This window comes from Rana temporaria, chromosome 13 (assembly GCF_905171775.1).
Source record: "Rana temporaria chromosome 13, aRanTem1.1, whole genome shotgun sequence".
Taxonomy (NCBI): Eukaryota; Metazoa; Chordata; class Amphibia; order Anura; family Ranidae; genus Rana; species Rana temporaria.
The window spans coordinates 111,250,422-111,265,325 of NC_053501.1; the positions used below are offsets into that span (position 1 = coordinate 111,250,422).

A 14,904-nucleotide genomic window follows, 5' to 3' on the forward strand; every position below is an offset into this window, starting at 1 on the left:
TTACTGTTGCCGCCGGGTTGCCTGAGAAACGTTATGATGGTGCAGCCGGCTGCTCCCATAGACGATCAAAGAGTAGATCCTCTTTGGTCGCCTCAATGGACTTTGAGGACCGGAGCAAACTTGAAGAAACAATTATTTTTTTAACGCATACCATACTATACTATACCATCCTATACCAAACCATACCATACTATACTATACCATCCTATACCAAACCATACCATACTATACTATACCATCCTATACCTTACCATACCCCCTATACCATACCATCCTAAACCAAACCATACCATACTATACCAAACCATACCATCCTAAACCAAACCATACCATACTATACTATACCATCCTATACCAAACCATACCATCCTATGCCATACCATCCTATACAATACTATACCATCCTATACCTTACCATACCCCCTATACCATACCATCCTAAACCAAACCATACCATACTATACCAAACCATACCATCCTAAACCAAACCATACCATACTATACCATCCTATACCAAACCATACCATCCTATACCAAACCATACCATCCTATACCATACCATACCATCCTATACCAAACCATACCATCCTATACCATACTATACCATCCTATACCAAACCATACCATCCTATACCATACTATACCATCCTATACCAAACCATACCATCCTATACCAAACCAAACCATCCTATACCATACCATACCATCCTATACCATACCATATTATACCATACTATACTATACCATCCTATACCAAGCCATACCATCCCATGCCTTACCATACCACACAATACTATACCATCCTATACCATACCATACTATACCTTACCATACCACCCTATACCATACATTACCATAGCATACCATCCTATACCATACTATACTTTACCATACTATAGTACCATCCTATAATTGACTACCATCCTATACCCTACCATACCATACCTTACTATACCATCCTATACCATACTTAACCATACTATACTATACCATATCAATCAATACTGTACTATACTATACTACCACACCATAGTTTACCATACTGTACCATAATATACTTTAGTATACCATACTATACCATAACCTTACCATACTATACCATACTGTATCATACATTATTATACAACCATACTATACAATACTATACTATACCATAAGGTATCATACCGTACTATACTATACTATACCTCACCAGAGACACTCACGGCACTCATTAGTTTGTACAATGCCCAGTATATAGGGGTGATCTATGAACACACGCGGGTCGGGGGGGCATACCTGCGATATCGCACATCTCGGCGTCGGTTGCGTTGGCCAGGGCTTCCTCCAGCTCCGGCTCCAGTGTGATCTGCTCCTCTTTGGGGATCTCACGTTTGGGGTTCTTGTTGATGAACGGCTTTCCTGTGGAAGAAGAAGGAGGAGGAACGAGAGCAAAAGTGTGAGAAGTCTAAGATGACGGAATGTGTTTCTTTGTTCACCCAAATCTCGCACTTATCACCCCGAAAAACCCTTAGAAATCTGACCTTCGGTGCCTTCCCTTCGGTGTTGCCCAGTTGTCCCGGGCCGGCTCCTTTCCTTTAGCAGGGCACTGCCCCCCATGTAACGGAAATGAAGAGATACGGACATGTTTGTAGTCCCTACCAGGAGAGCAGCATAGGGTGACCACCATCCATGGCTCCCTCCATAGATACAGTGGAGGAGTGACGTAGCCACCCAGAGACAGGAGATTTTTGTTTTATTTATTTGTAGGATCACCAGGTGACAATAAAGCTAAATTAACTTTAATAAAGAAAACAAATGCAGCCACCACACCGAGAACCAGTAAGCTGCAATGTATTATGTTTTTATATTATTTATATTTTTTTATTTATATATTTCTGTACTTTAGAAGATCACCAGACTATTTTTATTTTTTTGGGATAATTTACGGCAGTAAAACAGTAAATCTGCTGCTCAAGCAGTACAGGAGAAGCAGCCAGAGAGGAGAATATAGCCTGCAGCTGCCCACGTCCGTCACTGTGACGGGCGGCGGGGGAAGGAAAGTTAAAGAGACACGGGCTGTATTTCTTTTATAACTTCCATCACTGAATATAGATTTCTAGAGAATAAAAAAAAAAAGGGGGATTGTGTTTTTACATATTTATGGGGCAGGCATGATTTTCATTTAAAAGATTGTATTTAAAAATTTAAATTTTTTGAATATTACTTTATTTCTTTTTAACCACTTAAGACCCGGACCTTTAGGCAGGTAAAGGATCCGGCCAGTTTTTGCGATTCGGCACTGCGTCGCTTTAACTGACAATTGCGCGGTCGTGCGACGTGGCTCCCAAACAAAATTGGCGTCCTTTTTTTCCCCACAAATAGAGCTTTCTTTTGGTGGTATTTGATCACCTCTGTGGTTTTTATTTTTTGCGCTATAAACAAAAATAGAGCGACAATTTTGAAAAATGTTTTATATTTTTTACTTTTTGCTACAATAAATATCCCCCAAAAATATATATATAAAAAAAAAAAAATTCCTCAGTTTAGGCCGATACGTATTCTTCTACCTATTTTTGGTAAAAAAATCCCAATAAGTGTTTATCGGTTGGTTTGCGCAAAATTTATAGCGTTTACAAAATAGGGGATAGTTTTATTGCATTTTTATTAATTTTTTTTTTTTACTACTAATGGCGGCGATCAGCGATTTTTTTTTTTCGTGACTGCGACATTATGGGGGACACTTCGGACAATTTTGACACATTTTTGGGACCATTTTCACAGCGACAAGTGCTATAAAAATGCAGCCCCGCCCCCTTATATATTCCAAGATGGTACCTTTCTTTTCTCCTGTAAACGGCACAAGGTCTTCCCTCTCCTTGGCGTTGATGGCCTCCTGCTCCAGGTGCTGCATGAGTGCGTCTCGATCCAGCGGGCCGGTGGGGGTCTTCTTTGTTTGGTCTTTCTGACGCATTCCCGCCGGGAGCAGGATGTTCTGAATGAGCAAGGAGAGAAAACTGTCACTGGAAGGGAAAAAACGGGGGGTTCTGGGGCCTCCAGCAAATACTGACTTGAAAAAAATGGCAGTTGGGATGTGAGTTAAAATGGCAGTTGGGATGCGGAAAAAATGGCAGTTCGGATGTGAGTTAAAATGGCAGTTGGGATCAGCTGTACACTGGCTATACACGTTACAATCTGAATCACCAGTTTACAGCTGATCTTAGACCCCTTTCACACTGGGGCAGGTTTGCAGGCGCTATTGCTTCCTGATGGGTCACCCCAATACCAGAGTCTTCTCCATGTCTGATGGTTCACCCCAATACTAGAGGCTTCCCAGAGACCCCACAATCTTCCCCGATGTCTGACAGGTCACCCCAAAATCAGAGGCTTCCCAGAGACCCCACAATCTTCCCCAATGTCTGACGGGTCACCCCAAAATCAGAGGCTTCCCAGAGACCCCAGAGTCTCCCCGATGTCTGACGGGTCACCCCAATATCAGAGGCTTCCCAGAGACCCCAGAGTCTTCCCGATGTCTGACGGGTCACCCCAATATCAGAGGCTTCCCATAGACCCCAGAGTCTCCCTGATGTCTGACGGGTCACCCCAATATCAGAGGCTTCCCAGAGACCCCAGAGTCTCCCCGATGTCTGACGGGTCACCCCAATATCAGAGGCTTCCCAGAGACCCCAGAGTCTCCCCGATGTCTGATGGGTCACCCCAATATCAGAGGAGTCCCAGAGACCCCAAAGTCTCCCCGAAGTCTGACGGGTCACCTCAATATAAGAGGAGTCCCAGAGACCCCAGAGTCTCCCCGATGTCTGACGGGTCACCCCAATATCAGAGGCTTCCCAGAGACCCCAGGGTCTCCCCGATGTCTGACGGGTCACCCCAATATCAGAGGAGTCCCAGAGACCCCAGAGTCTCCCTGAAGTCTGACGGGTCACCCCAATATCAGAGGCTTCCCAGATACCTCACAATATTTCCCGATGTCTGACAGGTCACCCCAATATCAGAGGCTACCCAGAGACCCCAGAATCTTCCCGATGTCTGACAGGTCACCCCAAAATCAGAGGCTTCCCAGAGACCCCAGAATCTTCCCGATGTCTGACAGGTCACCCCAATATCAGAGGCTACCCAGAGACCCCAGAATCTTCCCGATGTCTGACAGGTCACCCCAAAATCAGAGGCTTCCCAGAGACCCCACAATCTTCCCCGATGTCTGACGGGTCACCCCAATACTAGAGGCTTCCCAGAGACCCCAGAATCTTCCCCGATGTCTGATGGGTCACCCCAATATCAGAGGCTTCCCAGAGACCCCAGAATCTTCCCGATGTCTGACGGGTCACCCCAATATCAGAGGCTTTCCAGAGACCCCAGAATCTTCCCCGATGTCTCACAGGTCACCCCAATATCAGAGGCTTCCTAGAGACCCCAGAATCTTCCCCGATGTCTGACGGGTCACCCCAATACTAGAGGCTTCCCAGAGACCCCAGAATCTTCCCTGATGTCTGACGGGTCACCCCAATACTAGAGGCTACCCAGAGACCCCAGAATCTTCCCCGATGTCTCACAGGTCACCCCAATATCAGAGGCTTTCCAGAGACCCCACAATCTTCCCGATGTCTCACAGGTCACCCCAATACTAGAGGCTTCCCAGAGACCCCAGAATCTTCCCCGATGTCTGATGGGTCACCTCAATATCAGAGGCTTCCCAGAGACCCCAGAATCTTCCCAGATGTCTGATGGGTCACCCCAATATCAGAGGCTTCCCAGAGACCCCACAATCTTCCCGATGTCTGACGGGTCACCCCAATATCAGAGGCTTCCTAAAGACCCCACAATCTTCCCCGATGTCTGACAGGTCACCCCAATACTAGAGGCTTCCCAGAGACCCCACAATCTTCCCCGATGTCTGACGGGTCACCCCAATATCAGAGGCTTCCTAGAGACCCCAGAGTCTTCCCAATGTCTGACGGGTCACCCCAATACCAGAGGCTTCCTAGAGACCCCAGAATCTTCCCGATGTCAGACGGGTCACCCCAATACCAGAGGCTTCCCAGAGACCCCACAATTTTCCCCGATGTCTGACGGGTCACCCCAATATCAGAGGCTTCCCAGAGACCCCACAAACCTCCCCGATGTCTGACGGGTCACCTCAATATCAGAGGCTTCCTAGAGACCCCAGAATCTTCCCGATGTCTGACGGGTCACCCCAATATCAGAGGCTTCCTAGAGACCCCAGAATCTTCCCGATGTCTGACGGGTCACCCCAATATCAGAGGCTTCCTAGAGACCCCAGAATCTTCCCCGATGTCTGACGGGTCACCCCAATATCAGAGACTTCCCAGAGACCCCAGAATCTTCCCGATGTCTGACGGGTCACCCCAATATCAGAGGCTTCCCAGAGACCCCAGAATCTTCCCGATGTCTGACGGGTCACCCCAATACCAGAGGCTTCCTAGAGACCCCAGAATCTTCCCGATGTCTGACAGGTCACCCCAATATCAGAGGCTTCCCAGAGACCCCACAATCTTCCCAATGTCTGACGGGTCACCCCAATATCAGAGGCTTCCCAGAGACCCCACAATCTTCCCCGATGTCTGACGGGTCACCCCAATACCAGAGGCATACTAACAGCCTTGGTCAAATCTCGGGGTGGTCAGCTGACCCACCAAATTCTCCTATCAGGCTCCAGTTTGAAAATTTCCCACGGTAGTGTGTCTCCGCCCCTCCCCCTGCGATGATGTGGATGACTCCACGTTATTGAGATTCCATTGGGGTAGTATGACACCGACATTTGTTCTCAGGAGTCCCAAGTAGGTCTCAATTCGGAAGGTGATTCCGGCAACAACCTCCGGGAAATATCACATTTGAGTGGAGTTGGCCTTAAAATGAGGCTCCGGTCACTGAGCACAGAAGAACATTGTATTGGATATAGGGGAGCTCCGTACCTCGGGGTCCATCTCCTGCAGCTCGAGGTCCAGCAGGGCCAGCTCCTCCTCGGACATCCCGCGCATGATCTCATCCTCGTCTATGTCCCGGTACTTCTCCAACTCCTTCTGGTAAGACATGGTGATGGTGGGGGAGGTAGGAGCGCGTCTCAGCCCCTTCTGGAGAAGAGAAATACCATTCATCAACTGGAACACACAGGGCTGGGGCGAGGATTATTCACACCCTCATTTTGCCATCTCCCTTGGCTCCACCCCTGACCCCACCCCTTTGTCCTGCCCATGCATACCCTTTTTAATGAAGCGTCCATCAAATGCAGCCTCACCAGCACCCATCAATGCAGCCTCACCAGTGCCCTCATCAAATGCAGCCTCACCAGCACCCATCAAATGCAGCCTCACCAGCACCCATCAAATGCAGCCTCACCAGCACCCATCAATGCAGCCTCACCAGCACCCATCAATGCAGCCTCACCAGCACCCATCAATGCAGCCTCACCAGCGCCCATCAATGTAGCCTCACCAGCACCCATCAAATGCAGCCTCACCAGTGCCCTCATCAAATGCAGCCTCACCAGTGCCCTCATCAATGCAGCCTCACCAGCGCCCATCAAATGCAGCCTCACCAGTGCCCATCAAATGCAGCCTCACCAGTGCCCATCAAATGCAGCCTCACCAGTTCCCATCAAATGCAGCCTCACCAGCACCCATCAATGCAGCCTCACCAGCGTCCATCAAATGCAGCCTCACCAGCGTCCATCAAATGCAGCCTCACCAGCGCCCATCAAATGCAGCCTCACCAGCGCCCATCAAATGCAGCCTCACCAGCGCCCATCAAATGCAGCCTCACCAGCGCCCATCAAATGCAGCCTCACCAGCGCCCATCAATGCAGCCTCACCAGCACCCATCAATGCAGCCTCACCAGCGCCCATCAATGCAGCCTCACCAGCGCCCATCAAATGCAGCCTCTCCATCAATGACAAGTACATAGTATGTAATCACGGATCACCTGATTGTCAGAATATGAATACACTGACCAGGGCTGCCATTAGAACTCACAGGGCCCCCATACAGCCTAACCCCCCCATCCCCCCATTACAAAAATTCTAATTTAATTTTTTCAATTTTAAAAAAATGATTCTTTACAATTAAAAAAAAAATATATATATATATATATATATATATATATATATATATATATATATATATATTTAACATTTTTAAATTATGTTATTTTTAGGGGAACACGGTTCACTAGGCTTCAGTTATGAATGGACACAAAAGTGATCAGTACTGATCGCTCACTGAGTCCCATTCAGAAAAGGAAGGAGCCAGGAAATTACCTATTTATCAACTCCTTCCTCCACTCTCCACCCGCCTGTGTGCCCGCAGAAGCTGGCGGGAGAGGGAAGCTGGTGGTGGGGGGATGAGGGGGGAGGGGAAACCGGGCACACAGGGGAGAGCCAGGTGTGGGAAGCCCGAGAGGACAATTATGCCGCGTACACACGATCGGAATTTCCGACAAGAACTTTTTGTTGTTGGAAAAATTGAGAACCAGCTCTCAAACATTTGTTGTCGGAAATTCCGACAGCAAATGTCCGATGGAGCCTACACACGGTCAGAATATCCGACCAAAAGCTCACATTGAACATTTGTTGTCGGAAATTCCGATCGTGTGTACGCGGCATTACAGGACAGTGCACTGCGCCTGTGTCTCTCCCTCCAGCAGCTGGAAGTCGGTGGGAAGGAGAAACCAGCTTTCATCTGCTGGAGGGAGAGACACAGGCGCAGTGCATTGTCCTGTAATTGTCCTCCCGTCCCGCGGCACCGATCCCCTTGCTGTTCAGGCCCCCCTCTGTGCCTGGGCCCCCTACAGGAGGCCTGGTGGTAAACCCCATCAGTGGCCCTGACACTCCCAGACACTTGGGGATCCAGAACAATGACACACTGACACTTGGGGGTGCAGAACAATGACACACTGACACTTGGGGGTCCCAGAACAATGACACACTGACACTTGGGGGTCCAGAACAATGACACACTGACACTTGGGGCCCCAGAACAATGACACGCTGACACTTGGGGGTCCCAGAACAATGACACACTGACACTTGGGGGTCCAGAACAATGACACACTGACACTTGGGGGTCCAGAACAATGACACACTGACACTTGGGGGTCCCAGAACAATGACACGCTGACACTTGGGGGTCCCAGAACAATGACACGCTGACACTTGGGGGACCAGAACAATGACACATTGACACTTGGGGGTCCAGAACAATGACACCCTGACACTTGGGGGTCCCAGAACAATGATACACTGACACTTGGGGGTCCAGAACAATGACACACTGACACTTGGGGAGATCCAGAACAATGACACACTGACACTTGGGGGTCCAGAACAATGACACCCTGACACTTGGGGGTCCCAGAACAATGACACACTGACACTTGGGGGTCCCAGAACAATGACACGCTGACACTTGGGGGTCCCAGAACAATGACACGCTGACACTTGGGGGACCAGAACAATGACACATTGACACTTGGGGGTCCAGAACAATGACACACTGACACTTGGGGGTCCAGAACAATGACACACTGACACTTGGGGGTCCCAGAACAATGACACACTGACACTTGTGGGTCCCAGAACAATGACACACTGACACTTGGGGACCCAGAACAATGACACACTGACACTTGGGGGTCCAGAACAATAACACTGACACTTGGGGGTCCCAGAACAATGATACACTGACACTTGGGGGTCCAGAACAATGACACACTGACACTTGGGGGTCCAGAACAATGACACACTGACACTTGGGGGTCCAGAACAATGACACACTGACACTTGGGGATCCAGAACAATGACATACTGACACTTGGGGGTCCCAGAACAATGACACACTGACACTTGGGGGTCCCAGAACAATGACACACTGACACTTGGGGACCCAGAACAATGACACACTGACACTTGGGGGTCCAGAACAATGACACACTGACACTTGGGGGGATCCAGAACAATGACACACTGACACTTGGGGGTCCAGAACAATCACACACTGACACTTGGGGGTCCCAGAACAATGACACGCTGACACTTGGGGGACCAGAACAATGACACACTGACACTTGGGGGATCCAGAACAATGACACACTGACACTTGGGGGTCCAGAACAATGACACACTGACACTTGGGGGTCCAGAACAATGACACACTGACACTTGGGGGTCCCAGAACAATGACACACTGACACTTGTGGGTCCCAGAACAATGACACACTGACACTTGGGGACCCAGAACAATGACACACTGACACTTGGGGGTCCAGAACAATAACACTGACACTTGGGGGTCCCAGAACAATGATACACTGACACTTGGGGGTCCAGAACAATGACACACTGACACTTGGGGGTCCAGAACAATGACACACTGACACTTGGGGGTCCCAGAACAATGACACGCTGACACTTGGGGGACCAGAACAATGACACATTGACACTTGGGGGTCCAGAACAATGACACACTGACACTTGGGGGTCCAGAACAATGACACACTGACACTTGGGGGTCCCAGAACAATGACACACTGACACTTGTGGGTCCCAGAACAATGACACACTGACACTTGGGGACCCAGAACAATGACACACTGACACTTGGGGGTCCAGAACAATAACACTGACACTTGGGGGTCCCAGAACAATGATACACTGACACTTGGGGGTCCAGAACAATGACACACTGACACTTGGGGGTCCAGAACAATGACACACTGACACTTGGGGGTCCAGAACAATGACACACTGACACTTGGGGATCCAGAACAATGACATACTAACACTTGGGGGTCCCAGAACAATGACACACTGACACTTGGGGGTCCCAGAACAATGATACACTGACACTTGGGGGTCCAGAACAATGACACACTGACACTTGGGGGGATCCAGAACAATGACACACTGACACTTGGGGGTCCAGAACAATCACACACTGACACTTGGGGGTCCCAGAACAATGACACGCTGACACTTGGGGGACCAGAACAATGACACATTGACACTTGGGGGTCCAGAACAATGACACCCTGACACTTGGGGGACCAGAACAATGACACATTGACACTTGGGGGTCCAGAACAATGACACACTGACACTTGGGGGTCCAGAACAATGACACACTGACACTTGGGGGTCCCAGAACAATGACACACTGACACTTGTGGGTCCCAGAACAATGACACACTGACACTTGGGGACCCAGAACAATGACACACTGACACTTGGGGGTCCAGAACAATAACACTGACACTTGGGGGTCCCAGAACAATGATACACTGACACTTGGGGGTCCAGAACAATGACACACTGACACTTGGGGGTCCAGAACAATGACACACTGACACTTGGGGGTCCAGAACAATGACACACTGACACTTGGGGATCCAGAACAATGACATACTGACACTTGGGGGTCCCAGAACAATGACACACTGACACTTGGGGGTCCCAGAACAATGACACACTGACACTTGGGGGTCCAGAACAATGACACACTGACACTTGGGGGTCCAGAACAATGACACACTGACACTTGGGGGGATCCAGAACAATGACACACTGACACTTGGGGGTCCAGAACAATGACACACTGACACTTGGGGGGATCCAGAACAATGACACACTGACACTTGGGGGGATCCAGAACAATGACACACTGACACTTGGGGTCCAGAACAATGACACACTGACACTTGGGGGTCCAGAACAATGACACACTGACACTTGTGGGTCCCAGAACAATGACACACTGACACTTGGGGGTCCAGAACAATGACACACTGACACTTGGGGGTCCAGAACAATGACACACTGACACTTGGGGATCCAGAACAATGACACACTGACACTTGGGGGTCCAGAACAATGACACGCTGACACTTGGGGGTCCCAGAACAATGACACACTGACACTTGGGGGGTCCAGAACAATGACACACTGACACTTGGGGGGTCCAGAACAATGACACACTGACACTTGGGGGTCCAGAACAATGACACACTGACACTTGGGGGTCCAGAACAATGACACACTGACACTTGGGGGGTCCAGAACAATGACACACTGATACTTGGGGGTCCAGAACAATGACACACTGACACTTGGGGGTCCAGAACAATGACACACTGACACTTGGGGATCCAGAACAATGACACACTGATACTTGGGGATCCAGAACAATGACACGCTGACACTTGGGGGTCCCAGAACAATGGCACGCTGACACTTGGGGGTCCCAGAACAATGACACACTGACACTTGGGGGTCCCAGAACAATGACACACTGATATTTGGGGGTCCAGAACAATGACACACTGACACTTGGGGGGTCCCAGAACAATGACACGCTGACACTTGGGGGTCCAGAACAATGACACACTGACACTTGGGGGTCCCAGAACAATGACACACTGACACTTGGGGGTCCAGAACAATGACACACTGACACTTGGGGGCCCAGAACAATGACACACTGACACTTGGGGGACCCAGAACAATGACACACTGACACTTGGGGGATCCAGAACAATGACACACTGACACTTGGGGGTCCAGAACAATGACACACTGACACTTGGGGGTCCAGAACAATGACACACTGACACTTGGGGGTCCAGAACAATGACACACTGACACTTGGGGGTCCAGAACAATGACACACTGACACTTGGGGGTCACAGAACAATGACACACTGATACTTGGGGGTCCAGAACAATGACACACTGACACTTGGGGGTCCAGAACAATGACACACTGACACTTGGGGGTCCAGAACAATGACACACTGACACTTGGGGGCCCAGAACAATGACACACTGACACTTGGGGGTCCAGAACAATGACACACTGACACTTGGGGGCCCAGAACAATGACACACTGACACTTGGGGGATCCAGAACAATGACACACTGACACACGGGGGTCCCAGAACAATGACACACTGACACTCGGGGGTCCCAGAACAATGACACACTGACACTTGGGGGTCCAGAACAATGACACACTGACACTTGGGGGCCCAGAACAATGACACACTGACACTTGGGGGTCCAGAACAATGACACACTGACACTTGTGGGTCCCAGAACAATGACACACTGACACTTGGGGTCCCAGAACAATGACACACTGACACTTGGGGGTCCAGAACAATGACACACTGACACTTGGGGGGTCCAGAACAATGACACACTGACACTTGGGGGTCCAGAACAATGACACACTGACACTTGGGGGTCCAGAAACATAAAATCCCAATAAAATACATTGACGTATGTTGGTGGTAACCTGACAACACGTGGGAAATTTCAAGGGGTATGAATACTTTTTCCAGGCACTGTATCTTCTATAAGTGTGATGGGGGGTGATAGGAGTGGAAGGCTGTTGGTTGGGATCCCTCCGGCTCTTATCACCATGTGACACACGTTTATAACTGACACTGACAGTTGGCAGCCCCGGGACCTCCCCCCCCCTCCACCCCCACCCCTTCACTGCCACACCGCACACACTCTTCTGATCCCCATCACTGCCCTTATATCTTATATATATATATATATATATATATATCTCTTTACTACATAGGAATGTTTATACAGCATGGCAACACTACTCCTCCTTCTATCTGTGACCCCCATTGGGGAGATTTCCCTTTACTTCCTGTCCCTGTGACACCTGTATATGAAAAGGAAGGGGGGAGGGGGGCGATCACCAGGACAAGCACTGCTCTACTATTATGTGTTTTCGCTGTCTATGAACACGGGAGCCAATCAGCAGGTCAGGCAGACAGGGAGTCCACCATGACCCACCAATTGTTCGGGGAAAACAGGCCAGAACGGCGATCTGCCTATGTAAACAAGGCAGATTGCCGCTCTGACGCTGTGCGCAGGATCACGTACCTGTATGTGATTCTGCATTTCTGGGTCTGGCCTGCCGACAGCGAGAGCCAATCAGCAGGACCGGCGGACAGGGAGTCCACCAGGACCCAGTGATTGTTCGGGGAAGACAGGCCAGAACGGCGGGCGGTCTGCCTATGTAAACAAGGCAGATTGCCGTTCTGACGCTGTGCGCAGGATCACGTACCTGTATGTGATTCTGCATTTCCAGGTCTGGCCTGCCGACAGCGGGAGCCAATCAGCAGGTCCGGCGGACAGGGAGTCCAATGGGACCCACTGATTGTTCGGGGGAAGACAGGCCTGAACGGTGATCTGCCTATGTAAACAAGGCAGATTGCCGTTTTGCCGCTGTGCGCAGGATCGTGTACCTGTATGTGATTCTGCATTTCTGGGTCTGGCCTGCCGACAGCGGGAGCCAATCAGCAGGCAAGTCTTGCTGACAGGGAGTCCACTGGGACCCACAGATTGTTCGGGGAAGACAGGCCAGAGCGGCAATCTGCCTATGTAAACAAGGCAGATTGCCGCTCTGATGCTGTGCACAGGATCACAGTGTGAGAGATAAAAAGTTGCAATGACCGCCATTTTATTCCCTAGGGCGTCTGCTAAAAAAAAAACATTGATAATGTTTGGGGGGTTCTGAGTAATTTTCTAAATTATGTTTTTTTTACACGAAGGAGAGAAGCGCCAGAATAGCCCCGGTGTGGAAGTGGTTTAAGGCCTGACGGACGAAACGCGTTTGGCCTCCTTTATTGACTGTGGTTCACATGCGGTGATAAAACGATGTTTTAGCCGACTTCCATGGCACCGCCCTTTTTCCTTTTTTTTGCGCATAGTGCAGGAGCTACATATGCAAATCGATGTGGCACCGATTGAACAGTGCCACTGCTGCCAATTTTTTTTTCATTTATTTTTTATTTTACTTAATTTTTTTTTTAAAAAAATATTTTTTTTATTTATTTTTTTATAATTTTTTTATTTTTACACTTTTTTGTACATTTTTATTTTACTTCATTTTTTAAATTTTTGAAAAAAAAAATGTACACTTTTTTTTTAATTTGGCACGGGAGAGCCCGGAGAAGCACCGGATGGCGGCGGGAGAGGGGGGGGGGGGGAACGTCCCGTCACCTCTCGCGTTGACCGGAGCGGGGGGGAGGAGCAAAGAAAAGGTAAGTGTACAAACAACTTTAGATTTCCCAAAGCTAAAGTAATAAGAGAACCTGTGTAATGGATCCCATCATTTTTTATCCAATCAGGTGGCGCCCTTGCACTACATACATGGCCGATAGTAGAGCTAAAGGAGATTGTATGGTGTATGGGGGTCATTGTCCTGTATGGAGATGATACAGAAGCCTCGTTTCCATACCGCTGCCTACAGGAAGAATTAAAGGGAATGTTCACCTTCATTACGATCGTCTTCAGAGACCCTCCGATCCTCCGCTTACCCACAATGCTCTTCTCTACACGAGGAGCGCGCAGGAGAGCCGGCGAAGGAACCGTTTAAAATGAAATCATATTTTGCAAGATCGACGTTAATACTTTGTTGTCTCCTCCCCCCCTCGCAAGTGTGAAAATACGAAGTCCTGACTCAGCAGGGACTGGGAGAGCCGGGGAGATCACAATCTACACACAGCTATCCAATACCAAGAGGACCTGTCTACAGACAACACCCCCCTCCCCCCCCCCTCCTACAGAGATACAATGTAACTTTATTATACTGACATGAATGTTACTTTTTATATAATTTGTATCAAGACCACTGAGAATTATACAGAATGAGAGAAGTAGTACTGTGCAGAGTCCATAGAGAATAAGGACAGATACCGAGAATTACACCCGGGATACAGGACAGGAGACGTGGTACTGTGCAGAGTCCATACATACAGGGGTGGATTCAGGTAGGGGCGCGCAAAACTGCGGCGGCGTAACGTATGACATTTATGTTACGCCGCCGCAAGTTTTATGGGCAAGTGCTTGATTCACAAAGCACTTGCCTGTAAA

General features: G+C 49.2%; 1 protein-coding gene across 1 annotated transcript; it reads right to left on the reverse strand.

Moving 5' to 3' along the window:
- Positions 1 to 14,329, reverse strand: LOC120920122 (tropomodulin-4-like). Its single transcript, XM_040332034.1, has 5 exons — positions 14,305 to 14,329; positions 5,931 to 6,089; positions 2,818 to 2,974; positions 1,279 to 1,401; positions 1 to 119 (listed from the first exon to the last, which is right to left on the reverse strand). The coding sequence occupies exons 1-5, from the start codon at positions 14,308 to 14,310 to the stop codon at positions 1 to 3; spliced, it is 564 nt and encodes a 187-aa protein (XP_040187968.1). The 5' UTR covers positions 14,311 to 14,329.
- Positions 14,330 to 14,904: the final 575 nt, after the last annotated feature.

Coding starts and splice junctions, on each gene's coding strand:
- LOC120920122 (XM_040332034.1), bottom strand. Junction 2,975..5,930: donor TGCAGGAGATGGACCCCGAG/GTACGGAGCTCC, acceptor TTGCTCATTCAG/AACATCCTGCTCCCGGCGGG. Junction 120..1,278: donor CGAGATGTGCGATATCGCAG/GTATGCCCCCCC, acceptor TGTTTCTTCAAG/TTTGCTCCGGTCCTCAAAGT.